Source organism: Anoplopoma fimbria, chromosome 17 (assembly GCF_027596085.1).
Source record: "Anoplopoma fimbria isolate UVic2021 breed Golden Eagle Sablefish chromosome 17, Afim_UVic_2022, whole genome shotgun sequence".
Taxonomy (NCBI): domain Eukaryota; kingdom Metazoa; phylum Chordata; class Actinopteri; order Perciformes; family Anoplopomatidae; genus Anoplopoma; species Anoplopoma fimbria.
Genome location: NC_072465.1, coordinates 231965 through 248443, shown reverse-complemented (window position 1 = coordinate 248443; position 16479 = coordinate 231965). Strand labels below are relative to the sequence as shown.

General features: G+C 40.5%; 1 protein-coding gene across 1 annotated transcript in view; it reads left to right on the top strand.

Moving 5' to 3' along the window:
- The window catches only part of LOC129106012 (low-density lipoprotein receptor-related protein 1-like), an 86245-nt gene that overhangs the window by 23626 nt on the left and 46140 nt on the right, over positions 1-16479 (top strand). The window contains exons 3-8 of the mRNA XM_054617308.1: positions 526-663; positions 4951-5070; positions 5610-5738; positions 5854-6117; positions 14041-14203; positions 15553-15775. Of these exons, the coding sequence (XP_054473283.1) occupies positions 526-663; positions 4951-5070; positions 5610-5738; positions 5854-6117; positions 14041-14203; positions 15553-15775 (1037 nt within the window). The remainder of the gene's footprint in view (positions 1-525; positions 664-4950; positions 5071-5609; positions 5739-5853; positions 6118-14040; positions 14204-15552; positions 15776-16479) is intronic.

Sequence of the window (16479 nt, the reverse complement as noted above, 5' to 3'; positions counted from 1 at the left end):
TTTTGGCATGACAGTGCACTTGTGTTTCTGCCCGCTGGGAATGGTTCTTATCGTGAATTCAATCAGAAAGAACCATTTTAGTGACTTCAGTTGAAAGAGGCACACACATGCCTCTCCAATGACAAACCAGGGCAAGTTGAGTTTTGCATTACTTTGATGTACCGCCCAACTTGAATCTAGTACACATCCAATATACATCAAACTTAAGTTAATAACGCTACTGAAAAATACTTTTTGGGTTAGATTAATGGTAAATTAATAGATAATTACATTTTCAATTAATGGAAAACCATAACAGAATCAGGGTTAAAGCACATTTTTGAAAATGTACCACATTTCATTAGAAGATAACATATTTCTCCCATCTGTACTGTTTATGTAGAGTTCCTGAGGGGTTTCATGACCTGAATAGAGGCTAAATTTTACAAGATATTGAGCTGCAAAACTGACATTTATTCATATCTACAAAGGATTATTACACTACTTACTTTCTCAGTCAACTATAATTGTGTGTGTCTTCTGCAGGTCCTCACAGTACCATATCACGGTGCCCTCCCAATGAGTACCAGTGTGGAGGAACAGATCTCTGCATCCACATGAGCAAACTGTGCAACGGGGCTCCAGACTGTACTGACGGCTGGGATGAGGGACCACACTGCAGAGGTATCACTGTCACACACACACACACACACACACACACACACACACACACACACACACACACACACACACACACACACACACACACACACAAACATTTAAGGGATATGCAATATGAATGTAAAAGACTGTGCTGGTAAAATTAACAATTCTTGTGGCAGTGCATCCTGTCTGTGTGAAATAAATGGGTAAATTCTGTTGTTCTATTTGTTGCTTTCTTATTGTTCAGTTCTTACCCCTGATATCTTCACTCTGAAGTCCAAGTAACTCATTGATTTACCACATCAATGTGAAATATTGTGGGTTTTTTCGTTCTGTATGTAGACACAACTAACTGTATGTTTGACTCCCCGTTAAATTTGCTTAATACCAAATTCGGAGAATATCTATTGCCTCCACACAACTCTCAACTGGGGACAGTTGAGCCGGCAGCACACAGCCAACAGTGCTAACAGAGCTAACAGTTCTGATAGAGCTAACAGTGCTAACAGTTCTGATAGACCTAACAGTTCTGATAGAGCAAGTTCTGATAGTGCTAACAGATCTAACAGTTCTGATAGAGCTAACAGTGCTAACAGAGCTCACAGTTCTGATAGAGCAGTGCACAGTTCAGAACAGTTTTGATAGAGCTAACAGTGCTAACAGAGCTCACAGTTCTGATAGAGCTAACAGTGCTAACAGTTCTAACAGTTCTGGTAGAGCTAACAGTGCTGACAGACCTAACAGTGCTGACCAAGCTAACAATGCTAACAGAGCTATGCTATGCTTGCGACACAACGCTGTCAATCAGGATGGAGTTATCAGGTATGACCAACGTTATAGTGCTGTACAGAGCGGCAGCTGTGAGCTTGCCAGTGACGGTACCCTCGCGTGCTCAAACATGCACTAAAGTCACGCGGGCCCGGCTCTGTCAACAATTTATTGAAAATGTTTAATTAAATATTTAACAGAGTAAATTAGGGAAGTCGTAATTCTGAAACCCGAAACTAGGAAGCAACTTATGATGACCATAAAGAATGTAAGGCCCTTTACAGGAATGTGCTGATCAAGTTGACCACACTGAGTGGAAACGGAACTTGATTGTGCAAAAGACCTTAACATTTTCACTGGATAACTGGATTATCACAGGAAAGAGTAAACTGAAAACTTCCACTATTTGGAAATCATGTCTGTCAAAAGGTTAGCAAAGGAACACCACTGCTGATAGACAGTCAAAGACTGTCCATCATGCGGCTATGTGTCCTAATACTGGTCACATAAATGTTTAAATAGCCAGCAGGCATCATTAATGCTGCTTTACTTCTCACCCTGAAGTTTATATTAATGATGGTTTTCCTAAACTGCTTTTCCCAACCTGTACAAAATCAAACTACTAAGAATCTTACTGACCGAGATAAAATGTTAAATAACAATTTCATCCCTAGGCTCTGAGATTTTGATTGGCACAGTGTGCAGAATTAAATACCTAATTTTCCTGGCAAGAATGTCGATTTGTTCCTTTACTGAGGCAGGCACCTGTCTTTTCTCTAAGATTTTTTTCTTTTCCTCCTCCACTACACCTTCAGTTAAAAAATAAAACGAGCTAGGATGAGATATTTATTAAAGAAACACAGAGAGAAGCTTGGGAAAGGACATCAAACTTTCATGCATTTTCAGGCTGGCTGGACATTGAGGTGTGAGTGGACTTATGTGTGTGTGTGTGTGTGTGTGTGTTTTGTATTCACCACAAATATCAGGTGGGGGCGCACCAGCTTTCTGGGGACAAATATGGGGTCCATGACCGTTTATCTCATGGTTTTGGTTTTAGGGTTAAGGTTAGAATTAGGTTAAACGGTTTGGGGGTTTTGTGTTTATATGTGTCTGTAACATAAATATCTCTCGTTGACATCTTTTATTTTCTAAGGGGTCATCTGATTGATATGAGTGGTGTGCACTCTGAACCAAAACAGAGCAATTTTCTGTACTTTTATTTGCTCAAAATAAATATTTTGTGGTATGTGTCACTGCTGGTTGTTTACATTGTTGCCCGTGTTGGTTTTCTAAACACGTCTCGGTTGTTCGGTGCTCAGACTTGTTTTGGAAAATTCCGGGCATGTCTGTAATTTGAACTGTGGTTGTGCAGCAGGAAAACTTGTATACTTGTCTATAATATCCAATGCGCTGTACAAGTGTTTATTCTCAGATCATGCAGATCACTTCAAAGTCTGGGATAATAGCTGAAAATGAGCAGAGAGAAATCTGCTGATTTGTGGGGTTTAGCTTTTTCTAGCTCAGCAGTTATAGCTGTTTGAAGCATTTCAGATTCAAGATGAACTTTATTATTGATTTAGGAAACTCGTTTGGTGCAGAAAAACAACATGCACAGTGCAGTACTGCACCAAAATGTTTGCTTTGTTTCTTTAATCTTGAACGTGTGGTGATATTCTTGATGCCTCTCCTCTCTCCCCCGGAGGTGCTGTGTAAGTGTGAATTGTCTGCCAGTGTGTTCTGGCCAAAGTGAATCACTTGTGACTGATAGATCTCATCCTGGTTTGACATGGTTGTGTCTGTTTGACTATGACTCACTGTGTCTTTATATCTCACAGGATGTGCAGGGCCCTGTTGAAAACTCTACTGAGATTCCGTTATGTGTCGGTCAGCTGAATGGAAGGTGTGATTACCGGTTGTGTTTGTGCCTTCTTTGTTTGATGTGGTTGTAGCCTTGGAGATGGTCTGGGTCAGTGGGGAGGTATTGATTGTTGGTGCAAGGTTGAAGTATTTGTTGATTTCTTTCGTTGCCTTCCATTTACAGACTTTGTATCAAATACTTATCTTTTTTAAAGGGATAATCCACCCTAACATCACTTAACAGGATGTCTTATTTTAATGATTTAAAACATAAAAGTGAAAACCACATTTAGATGTCACCAACCTACAATCAAAGAATTTAAATTATTTATTTTAATTATTATTTGCTGACATTCAGCAATTGCATATGTCATTTAATCAATGATGGAAACAGAATTATTAGTTGTATTATTTTATAAAACTATTTATATAGCACCTTTCAGAACAAAAAGTAAAAAGTGTTTTACAGAAGAATTAATAAAAGTACATAAAATCCAATACATAACATATAAAACAAACAATAGAAAATAATTTAAACAATGAGATTAAAGTGAGTTTTGAGAATAGATTTTAAAGAGGATACCGAGTTTGTCTGAGCATCTCTCTATGATCTTGATGGGTTCATTTATTATTTAAGGTAATACAGGCCTCACCTGTATTACCTTGAATTATCCAACACAACTTTGTTTTCATCCAATGCCTCCACAGCGAACAAAGCATAAAAAAACAGAAACAAGTCTTGATGAACTGAAATAAACGAGGAGCGCAACGTTTAACAACAGTAAAACTATATTTAAACATCCGTTTGCAAACTCCCACAACTGGTGCAGTATATTCCAAGTCTAATTTATCCAGTTGATGCTCACTGCTTTCCAAATACTTCAGTATTTCATATCATTCAACAGTGAAGTATTATTTGAATTGGTGTGATAGCTTGCATAATCTAGTATCTCTACTGCTTTTGTATTGAGTCGATGTTCACATATCAGCCATTTGTTGGGTTGAATTAGTTTTCCAATTTTTAACTCATTACTCATAAGTGACACATTCATTCAATAGATTTTTCTCTTTTCTGTGACAGATCTAGGAACTCTATTTTGGGAGGTGGTTTGTGTGTGAAACTCACACTACATCCAGCAAAACTTTCTGTAGATCAAATATTTTGCCAGTTCTAACGCTGATAATGAATTGATGGGCTACTAATGTGACGTTGAATGGTTTTATACTTATTCTTCATATGCACCTCATCGTCAGGAGGAGGCTGCAGAGAGTATAGTTCAACAATTTAGCTTGACAAATCAAGTACTAATGCCCTTCAGCACTCTGCTAAGCTGTAAATATTCCACAGAAAGTGTACAATGGCAGCTACAGCACCTGCTCCTGTCACCTACAGGCATGCCTGTCTTTGTGTCTTCTGCCAGATAGCACTCTGCAGGGTGAATGAAATTAGTTTATATTGGTATGTTTAATGGATTATTACAGAATTCTGCACAAAGCCACCTTCTATAAGAACCACTGATGCAGTGTTTTTAGCTCAATAACAATGCCGGTAACAGGAAAGAAACATGAATAAAAGCGATATGTCTTAAGTCACTCCTTTATACAATGCCGTATTTCCATGCGCATTACTCCAAAAACTCACTCCTGTTTTCCTTCCCTCTACCCTCTTTTGTCTCCCTCCAGAGTTTATATCCAACTGCTCGCTCTGGAGTTGTCAGGAAAGCTGTGCGGTGACTCCAGCAGGGCCTGCTTGTTACTGTAAGAGTGGTTATGAGATCAGCGCAGATGGAAAGACATGCAAAGGTGAGTTCGTCTAATGGCCACCCTCTGTGATACCTACAGTTCAGTGTGTGCTGCAAGTATTTAACAAGTCAGGAAAACTATTAAATGTTTGTATTTCATCCCTGCTGAAATTAGAGAAATGAGCTTGCTTACCTTATCCGGTAACAATGTTTACTCAGGTTCTGGAAAAGCTGAATTAAGTGCAGAGCACACAGTGGGTAGTTCAGGGGCCCTGGGAGTGTGGAGCAATGTTTAGAAACATTCATATCTGAGCAGGCATTTAGATAATAGAGGAGTCAAAGACATTGATGAGCAACAACCTTGCTGATTAAATGGGTATTTTTTGCAACACGCCCCATTTAATTAATCACTTACTTAGTGTGCAAAAATAAACAGGAGACACAGAATTGTTGTTTTTTAATAAGTTAAATTAGCATTTTTATTGAGTTATCTGCGAATATGTTTAAGTTCTTATTGTATTTTCAGTTTGTAAAAATTCTGAGCTAGGTTTGGTTAATTGCTGTACCCTAATAAGACCATCTGTGGTTTCTGTGGTTTAGATTTTGACGAATGCAGTTTGTATGGGACCTGCAGTCAGACCTGTACCAACACTGAAGGCTCCTACGCCTGCTCTTGTGTGGAGGGCTACTTGTCGCAGCCAGACAACCGCTCATGCAAGGCCAAGAATGGTAAGTAAACCGACATCAGCAGGACTGAATGTTATTCATTTTGGACTGCGACTGTGCAGATGTTCTGTTCATGTTCCTCCCGTCAACCATTAGTTATGTTCATGTCACGTTCCAGTGCCAGTAGACCGTCTGCCTGTCCTGCTGATCGCCAACTCCCAAAACATCCAGGCCACCTCCCTGAGCGGCACCACGGTCCACAGCCTGCTGTCCACCAGCACCAAACAAACCACGGCCATGGACTTCCTCTACGCCCAGGAGACTGTCTGCTGGATCCATGTGGGAGAAGCCCCCTCATCCACACACCTCAAATGTGCCAAGATCCCCAATCTGAAGAGCTTCACTGAGGAGAGAGTCATCAACATCTCCCTCAGCCTGCACCGTGAGTACACCACAGCAGCACGCAGCTTCAGCCTGGTACATTTAGTACACAGCAGAATGTTACAGACCGTTCTCCACACATAATACATAAAACAACAGCAAAAAGCTGTATTGTGTGTGTGTGTATTGTACATTTTCCAGGATATTTTATTCTTGGGGGCCGCATATAAGATGAATTTTCACTGCAGACTTCATTAGGTTGTGTGACAGGGCTGGAAGAAAACACTAGAGACCACCTGTGGAACATCTCATGTTTTTTTCAAGATGAATTTTCTAGTTTTGGTTGTAGGGTTTGCTGTTGTGGGCTCATAGCGAAAAACCAAGACCTGCTCCTCTCTCCAGAAAATGTATTTTGAAATAAAATTCATCACTCTCAATGCATGTCCTTTGTCTAATATGACGTATGTTTCCCTGATTAGAAACTTCTATCACACTTTTTCTCTTGCTTCATATACACAGGAGGAAGAGTGTATTTGTTTAGCATTTCACATTCAGAAAGGTTCATTCCAATATTCCATGTAGGTCTGGCTAAAATCAGGAAGAGAGTTGATAGAACAGAGTGTGTAGAGATGAAAACACAGAAAAAAATAATGTACAGCAGACATCCAGTTTGCTCACAGCTCTTTCAGCACGTGGACCTTGAAACTATCAAATATGCTGACTAGAAGCTTGTTTCGACACACACACAATAAAAAAAAACATCCAAACCTTAATCACTAGAAAAATAAGTCTTTACATAGCCAGGTAAACGCAGTAAAAGCACATTGAATTTTCAATAACGAATCAGAATTTTAAGAAATTCTGATTCACCTTTGGCCTAAAAAGGTCTACCCCACATCAGTAGCAAATACTATGCTTTGGCTACAGGTCTCAGCTGATCCTCACCTTGAATTATTATGTTTTTCTGGTTTGCATCCTTTGTAGATGGCGATTTGGCTGGGCTTGTTGGTCTGAATGACTTCCATTGTGTTTCGCTCTAAAGTCAAATGTAAACAGATGGGGGAAAAAATGTCCAGAACTGTAGCCAAAACTGAACTGAGCATCAATACCTACATGTTTGTGCCCAGCCTCTGAGTCAGAGATGTTGTGGCAGCACGTTAAAAGCAGCTGTGTTTTTCTATTGCTTAAGTTTTGTTTCAGAAAGAGTCTCTTCTCCTGTAAAAATGAAAGTAAAAGACAGACCTTGTAGATCTTAGGCCTGTGATTGAGTGCAGACGTGCGTATGTGCGTGCTACGGAGTGTAGACAACCTGCGGGTGAAAAGCCTCCACACCCACTTCTTCCACTTGCTCGGACTGCCTGTCTTTACTGTGAATCAGAGGGAAAGTACAGAAACATTACATTCATCCACACAAAGGCAGCAGGAATGCTTCATATATTTTATACTTATTCTTTTCTTTGTTGCATACTTGGGTACAACTTTTGGGACCTATCACATTCACTCAACATTCATCGGCTCCTCTCCGTTGACATCCCTTTTCCATGCGACTAAAGAATGCATTAACATGAAAGAAATGACTTTCTCAGCACAGACCATCAGAGAAAATGAAAAAGGCTGAATCATGAGTCGGGCAGCTCTGTCTTCCACATGCTCGCAACGTCTGGTGTAGCTATCATCTGGAAATATGTTCATTTCAAACCAGATAATATCAGGCAAGCTTCAAACGATGAAAATTATGCATGAGACATTTCGGTGTCCCTCAGTAATAAGAGGACTATTGAGCCTAATGCACGTCTCAGGCTGCTTGAGCCTTGCTAACGCCACATCTGTTATAGCAAATTATTCAGTACAAACCTTAATTAATCAGGCTCATACAGGGGGAAAAATGACATTATAACAGCCTCCTGAAATTACAGGACATTGCCAAACTGATATGGAGACTTCCTATCAGGAAAAACATGTATCTGCGCTTAAAAAATATGATTTCAGTAGGATTATCACTGTTGCTATAAGCATGCAGCTTTAACCAGAACCTCAACAATTTAAGGACCAGAGGAATTTGCAGGATATTCCAGCAGCTTCAGCTGGTTTCTCCACGGCCGCCCCCCCACACACACTCCAGCATGGACAGGATGTGCATGACTGCTGATGAGGGATTAAAGCTGTATTGCTGAAATAAGGAAGCAATTGAAGGGTACTGCACTTCCTGTAGTTACAATTCTACTATTTTCATGTCCGTATGTGTTCGAGTAACATGAGAAGAATATGTCGTTTGAAGGCATTTTTATTGTGAATGAGACAAATTGAAAGAGAAAAAAAATGTTGGTTGTTTCCTTGCATGACTGTTTTGCACAATAAACCATAACTCAGGAGTAGACAAGAGCTAGATATGACACAAAATATAGAAAATGACATACACAAACAATGTCCAGCACAAATCTGACAATGCAGATAACCCTAAATACTTAAAGTCAGCGCAAAAAATATACAATGCAACAGGGTAGATTTTTCTCATCTGTTCCAGTCCTTAATCTGGAGCGACTTCCCAGACAGCAGAGTTGCTCTTTTGGACAGGCTGCTGGCGTGTGAGCGTGACAGAATAGGAGGAGCAGGTTTATACTTACAGTCAACATGGAAGGAGCCAGCAGCGACCAATGGCAGGGGTGAACATACAGGAAATGATGTGCGTGTGGTTGGAGTGACTCATGACCTCAGTATGCCAAAGATGAGTTGTCCAGATGTGTCCCCTCAACGCACACACAAACACACACACACACACACACACACACACACACACACACACACACACACACATGCACACTCTCTGTCTCGCCCTTGCTTTCATTACATTCCCTTTGACTTTGTTTTTTTACTCCCACTGTCCTCTTCCAAATTTCATGAAACATACACTTATTCTCATTCTATATTTGACAGGGTATATTTCTCGCATTTGCTAATTATACCAGTCACCCACTTCTCACTTTCTCACCGCAAAAGACGTGATGTAAGTTCCACGTGATGACATTTTTTTCAAACTTCTTTGAGCCTATATTAAACAAAAAATATAACATGCTCACAATAAAAGTGCTAAACCTCTGCTGTTTTGCAGGCATAATGTTGACCATAAACCAATTTAGTTTAGTGTGTAAGCATGCTAGCATTTGCTATTCAGCACCAAACATAAAGTATAGCTGAGGCTGATGGGAACCTAACTATTTGGCGGATTAAAATGTTGACCTGATGGTGATAGATGAATGATGAAGAGATCCCCAAAGTGATTGCAGTCCATCTTAAGGGGAACATGAATGTCTGTAGAAATTACATAGAAAACCATCCAAAAGTTTTTATGATATTTAAGTCCGGACCTTGGCTTAAGGTCCAGATTAAAGAAGGATTTAACAAATACCCCTTGTAGTTCAAACACAATGCATCTAAGACATTTTCTGTTGTTTTAAATTAAATTTAGGGACTCTCGCACATGAACCATATTTAATTTGCATATTCTAATAATTTTCCCAATCGTTTTTCTATTAGATAAAACATATTCTAAATGAGCTGCGCTCGCAGACATCATTTATTGTAAACTCTGGTGAGGATTGTCTTACCGCAGCAGGAAACAACCATCAAAAACATAAAGTACATACAATATAGGTGGAAATCAGTTTAATCAGTTGTTTCTAACAAATGGGTGCTGAGAGGTCTCCCCAGTAGAAAACCTAGAAATGAAAGATAGATTAACATTCAGCTGAAATAGATGCTGATGCTCCACACTGTGCACAGGAGGGCTGATCCCAGAGCAGCCACTAAGCCTCCCTTCCCTGCTTGTACTATAAGAGCTACAGTACCTGCTCCCCCTGCACAGTGAGCTACAGTGTGCTGCTTAGCACAGACACTGGACTGAAATCTCCTTAAGAGGTCATGTGCTGTTAAAAGGCAAGCCAGCACATTTTCAAATTTTCTCTTCATTCAACACTGAGTTCAGCTTTAAACATCCCTCTCTCTCTCTCTCTCTCTCTCTCTCTCTCTCTCTCGGTCTGTCTCTCTCCCTCCTTTTTCACTCTTTAAAGGTACTATATGGAATTCCTGAAAATCCTTGTTATTAATGTCCCCAGTGGCCGTTAAGTGAACTGCAGTACGCATTCTGTTGCATTAGTTAACCAAACGGTAGTTTAGCTGGACTGCCTTCCTTAGATTAAAAAAAAAGTTAAAGGTCGGTACCTTGCTGTACATTGTCTGATTTACTTGTCAAAATCATCACTGATTAGTTTGTCAAGACATTCCTCATGGTACACTTGCATACATACACACATACAGTATATATATGGCATTACAAGAGGTGAAAGTTTCTTTGTGGGTGTTTTTATGGTAATGGAGATCTTTCAGATCAATTTGAAGAGTGCCTATTCTGGTTTGCACGTTCCACATTTTATCCTTAGTGGGTCATACCATGTGGGACTCACACTAGTCTGGTTTGGTATCGCCCTGCCCTGGTCTTGGTTTTGGAGGTCTTGACTGCAACACTGGTAAGCACTTTAGGGGAGCTGAAGAGAGGGAAGGCACTTGTGAGCGTGCATAAACATCACATCCTTTTGATTTTCCTGGCAAATCTGTCTCTAGTCCTTTTATAATAATTGCAAACAGGCTGTTAAAGACATCCGAGAATGTCTTGGGAAGGGCTCTGTTTTTAAGTTACAGTACAGTCCGTTCAAACATTGGCAATACACAGCGATTTAACCTTGAACCATGAAATACATTGAAGTCACTCTACACTATCCACACAGTGCCAAATTATTCACATTTATTCCCCCTTTTGCTTTGTATGGCCTCTGGATCTGAACAGAACCACACTTTTTTTGTTTTTCTATTCTCCCCCTGCCTGTGTGTTTCTGGTTTGACGCCGTCGCCAGATGCTTGAGGGAGTGTTTTGGAGTGCGGGAGGTTGGTCGAGGGGAAGTGGGGGTTGGGGTGTATGAGCGGGTGGTGTTAAAGCTACAATCACAGTTTAAACAAAACAGTTCTGAGGTATCAAGACATATTTAAAAGTAATGCCACTGATATAACTACACCATTGATCCCCCTGAATAGTTAGCGCTGTGGGAGAAGATGTATGCCCCTCGTCCTCGTCCTCCTACATACAGTTATTGGAGTAAAACTGCTCCATTTAGCAATGCACTTTAAATACATTATCTAGACATTCACTCAGCTGTTGTTTTTCTTAGACCAACAGGGAGCAGAGGATTGAGCGAGGAAACACATAGAAAACAAGTTGTTTAGACAGAGTAGGAAAAAAATGAAGAAGGCGGTCCGCTGTGTTTTTTCAATTATGCTGTGTTGTTTTTTTTATAGCATAGTTTGAGACAGACAGAGCTGCAGTTAATGAATCCAGACTGTTTTCCCACCTCTGGGGAACAGACAAAGGGGAGGGATAGGGGGATGATGCATGGAGGAGGAGGAGGAGGAGGAGGAGGAGGAGGAGGAGGAGGAGGAGGAGAGAGAATGGGAGGAGATTGAAAAAAGTCTTCACTTGAGCCATTTCTGTTAAGCAGAGGTGGAGGAAAATGGAGTGGGGGGGGTCAGAAAGCAGGGGACGGATATTTTTTCAGGTCCTTCAGTAACCCCCCCCTCACCCCCTTTGTTTACCCATTGCTTAATCAGTGAATCAGTGTGTTGTTGGGCAGCTGGAAGCATTTAAACAGAGAACTCTGTGTTAAAAATTAAGAGCACCTTTGGGAGCATGGCCCCTGATTCCCATAAACCTCAGAAATGCTGCTGCACAATGGCCAAGTTTCCCTGGTGGAAACCAGATCTCTCTCCTTCTTTTCTTCCCTCCTCTGTCTTCCTTCTTTTATTCTTGCTTTTTCTTCCTTTGCTCTCTGTCATCTGCATTTTTTTCTTTTATCCATTTTCCACTTTTACTTGAACCCAAAATATTTTAAAGTGATCCATCTCGTTCCCTTTGCTAGCCAGGCTCTTCAGAAATATGTGTCAGATTCTGTAAATGCAGTTCACTAGAATTACAGTCAGATTTATTGGTCCTTAGCTGGTGAGCTCTCACTATGCACACTTTTATTGTGCTCTTATGCCAAGGAATCTGCTTCCTCATTTCCCCCAACTCAAGCTTTTCTTTCCTGGATGGAGAAAACCGATCCTCTGTCCTCCCCTAAATCATCACAGTGACCTGCTCACCCTGGTAAACATACCACCATATTAGACCTCCACCCTTAGCACTGAGCACTGCATGACCATGGACTCCTGCGGCACGACTTTGGCCGTATATCTGAGGTGTTTGTGTATGTGTGTCAGTAGGTGTGTGTGGATAGTTCTGTCGAGAGCAGAGCTCGTGGCAGCTGTGAAAATACAAGTCTTGTGGTTTTTGAAACCCTCCTCCCTCAACTATGTCGTTTGGTTCAAATAATCTTTTTCTTTTTTTGTTCTATGGTATGCGTCTTTACTAGATGGCTACCCAGCTATTTTTAGAAGAAAAGCTCTAAAATCCCACTGTACGCTACCTGCCGAGCACTAAAAGGAAGACAGACAAAGTAAGCAACTAGTGAACATATATTGCAGCATTTAGCTGCTAAATCTGAAGATTTGCTTCAGGCAAAAAGCAAAACAGAGGAAGGACTGCTACACATTGTCAAATTATTGTGTACGTTACTCCATATTAAAGGGATATAAGAAAACTGAGAGGAACTGTTTTGTAACAACAACTTTTCAACGTAGAAGTTGGTAATATGTCAGCATTTTGTTCACAGCTTATTTCTTCTGCCCGAGTGTAAAAACGTGTAATTGCAGTTTCATTCCATTATTTTTTTAAGTACTAACTATGTTCGCAGAAAGACCCAACACTGTCATGTTATTATATATTTTGGGATTATTGTTACTGATGCGTCATATATAGATAAAGCTGTAGCTAATTTGAACTATTTTATATACTGTTGAGTAATCCAATATTGTTTTTATTTAATTATTTTAAGTGTTCATTATAGATTTTTAAAATCTCAGTTAGCAAAGTAACCAGTAACTGCAGCAGTTAAATGGATATTGTAGCATAAAATGTACAATATTTTTCTCTGAAATATGGTGTGCAAGAATAAAATGGCATAGAATGAAAAAAGAGTTCAAGTATTTCTAAAGTAGACTCAAGCACAGTACAGTAAATGTACTTTCCATCACTCACTACAGTAAATATGCTCACATCTCCTTTCCTTTAGCTTTAACAATGGCTTTCTGTCTCTGATCCTTGGCTCAGCCTCAGTGTGGCTGAGCTGCTGTTTGAGGAGAGGAAGGAAGAGGAGGGAATGAGGGAACCAGGGAGAGGGGTATATTAGTGTCTCATGTTATTCTTTTTTCACAATTTTTCTACTCTCAGACCCTCGCTATGTGGTCCTGCACCACATTAAGGACAGTTTGTATAGAGCAGTGGTATTCCATTTTTCCCCTGCGAATGTTCCATAAAGTACGTGTGTGGTGCCATGTGCATGTGTCTAGGTGTTTGATTTTCATCGTCGGGTGGGGCACTGGTCCTTCCCCGTGATCTGAGCTTCAAGGTAAAAAACATAGTGGAATGCACACTGTCGCTTAGCTACAGCTACGGCAACATCACTCTCCTTGAAGCAACAGCCTGTCTCATATTCTGTCTGTCTGAGTGACTTTGAATGACATGAAGATGGCTGACATCTGGACAGTGTGTGATAAATCTAAGTGTGAGTGTTGCATAGAGAGAGAAAGAGAGAGAGAGCTGTTGAAGTCCCTAACACAGCACACAGTATTGCTGACTAATTTACTTCATCACATGACTATGAGTCAATCCTCTTACCCATCTGTTACAAGTATGTACAACAACATCACATGCTCAAGCTCTCTTTGCTTTAAAAATAATCAATTCAAGTACTGAAAACAATGTTTTCGCCTCCCCCTGCACCTCCTGTGTCCGTGTCCCACCTTACCCCCTCCTCACCCCTCCACCCTTTTCTCTGTGCAGATGTGGAGCAGATGGCCATCGACTGGCTCACCGGAAACTTCTACTTCGTGGATGACGTCGACGACAGGATCTTCGTGTGTGACAAGGATGGGCAGACATGTGTCACCCTCCTGGACCAGGAGCTGTATAACCCTAAAGGCATTGCCCTGGACCCTACCATGGGGTCAGTTTGATATCTTACTTTCTGTATGATCCATAAACACACTGCATGCAAACCCATTAAAATCCCATGAGAACAACTGGAGTCAAACTTCTGTCATCTGCCGTTGTTACCCAACTTTAAAACAGTGAGTTGAAATGGAGGGAAAAGGCTAAATGGAAGTTTGGACGTTGGAGTAATTGAGTGCAGATGTTCTGTTTGCACTGCGGTACGCTGACTGTATAGGTTTTGAATGTAAAAGTATGTTTTTGTTACAGCTCTTTTGTTTATGCCCAGACTTTCCAGCTGAATTCCTGAAAGTGTGTGTGTGTGTGTGTGTGTGTGTGTGTGTGTGTGTGTGTGTGTGTGTGTGTGTGTGTGTGTGTGTGTGTGTGTGTGTGTGTGTGTGTGTGTGTGTGTGTGTGTGTGTGTGTGTGTCTGTGGTGCATGCTTATGTGAGTGTCTGAGCGCTTGTGTGTTGGAAAGAATTAACAGCACAAATGTGTGAGTGTGTGTGTGTATATATGTGTGCTTGCAGCTTCCACGCAATTTCCTTGGCTGTAATTGGTTTTTCCAGTAACAAGGTCAGGTAGTTTCACTGTAGCTGCTTTTTTTCATTGCTGTGGTCTGCAGTGTCATTAGAGGGGGAGAAAAACAACACGAACAACAATATAACAGCAAAATTCATCCTTTGTGGTGGTGTTAAAATGAGTGACCTTGAATCTTTCAACATATCCCACAGTAACTGTTTACTGTATTAAACAAAAAAGTAAAATCGACAATCATTATAATTTGACTTCCCTTCATCTAATGGTTACTGTCAGTCCATGGATTTTGTGAGGATTAGTTTTGACAGAGAATCTGAAGATGTTGATGCAAAGTGTTTTCCAGCTCGTAACACATATTTTATAAAAATAAATGTTGCTTGCCAACACCTGTTCTGGAACTGTGAGCATTATTTGTTATTTGAAGCTTTCAATAAGTCAATATTTTTGCTTTCAGCTGTGAAACACTTAATTAATGATTATGCTTTTATAAACTATTTGTGTTTGGTTCTAAATCAGATTTACAATGGAAATATGTTCCTTTAGATAATTGCAACTATTCAAAAAATACCACAAAATGTTGGTATATATAGGAGACTGAATTCAAGTTGAGGACTTGTTTAATCTTGCTTGCTGTCTGCTAGAAGGGATGTTTCCTACTTATTTTACACCGCTGAATATAGATTCATATTGTCTCCCTGTGATGGAAATATGGGCAATCAATCAATTATAACAAAGCCAGATGGATGGAAAATGAAACTATTTTCCGACTCAATCGATCTATTCATCCATCTGTCCTCAATCAGGTCTGATCTTTTGTTTCCACAGGAAGGTATTCTTCACAGACTACGGTCAAATCCCTAAGGTGGAGCGCTGCGACATGGATGGCCAGAACCGAACCAAGCTAGTGGACAGTAAGATTGTGTTCCCCCACGGCATCACGCTGGATCTTGTCAGCAGGCTGGTGTACTGGGCCGATGCCTACCTGGACTACATCGAGGTGGTGGACTATGAAGGCAAGAACCGGCACACCATCATCCAAGGCCTGCTGGTGAGAACAGCCTCACAGGATGCACCACACTCCCATTCTCATCAATTATCAGGAAGATAATCGCCCTTAAATTAGTTGTCTTTGTGTATGCTATTCATAATGCTCTAAAAACCCCAGTGTGCTTTATAGTTCCCTATATATTTATAATGCACCTTATGTTTCTCCTGTGTACTCTTGTAATGTGTTCTTGACTAGTGAGATAAATGCAGGGAGAAGACCGTGGACATTTGCCTTTTTATTAAAGCAGCTGATTAATAGTGTCTGATGCTGAGGCTGTTGTTGAGCTGATGAAGCACAGTGACTCTTAAACCTGTTACCATGGCTTTTACTGTGATCTGTGGAGAAGTAATGGCTTTCATTTGCTCACTGAGCACAGGTGTGCACACACACTAACATTTCTTGCTTTGTGTGTGAACACCTTCGATAGGGCAGAAGTACATTCACATCCTCCAGGTGAAGGGTAAGAGTGTGTTATTGATGGTGTTGAGTTTGGGCTGTTTTATCTCAAGAGTGTGTGTTTATGAAGGCTTGAGATGCTCTCGTAAGACTGCATGGGAAATTTGTTTAAAAAACAGTTTTCAAAGTGCAGATAAAATGTCCATGCCTGCTTATTCAGACCCTTAATATGCATTAGACTTGGGCAAATTCAGTTCTGATGTTGGATGTGGATAGGTACAGTCACTTAGGATCCTGAAGTGTGTGAA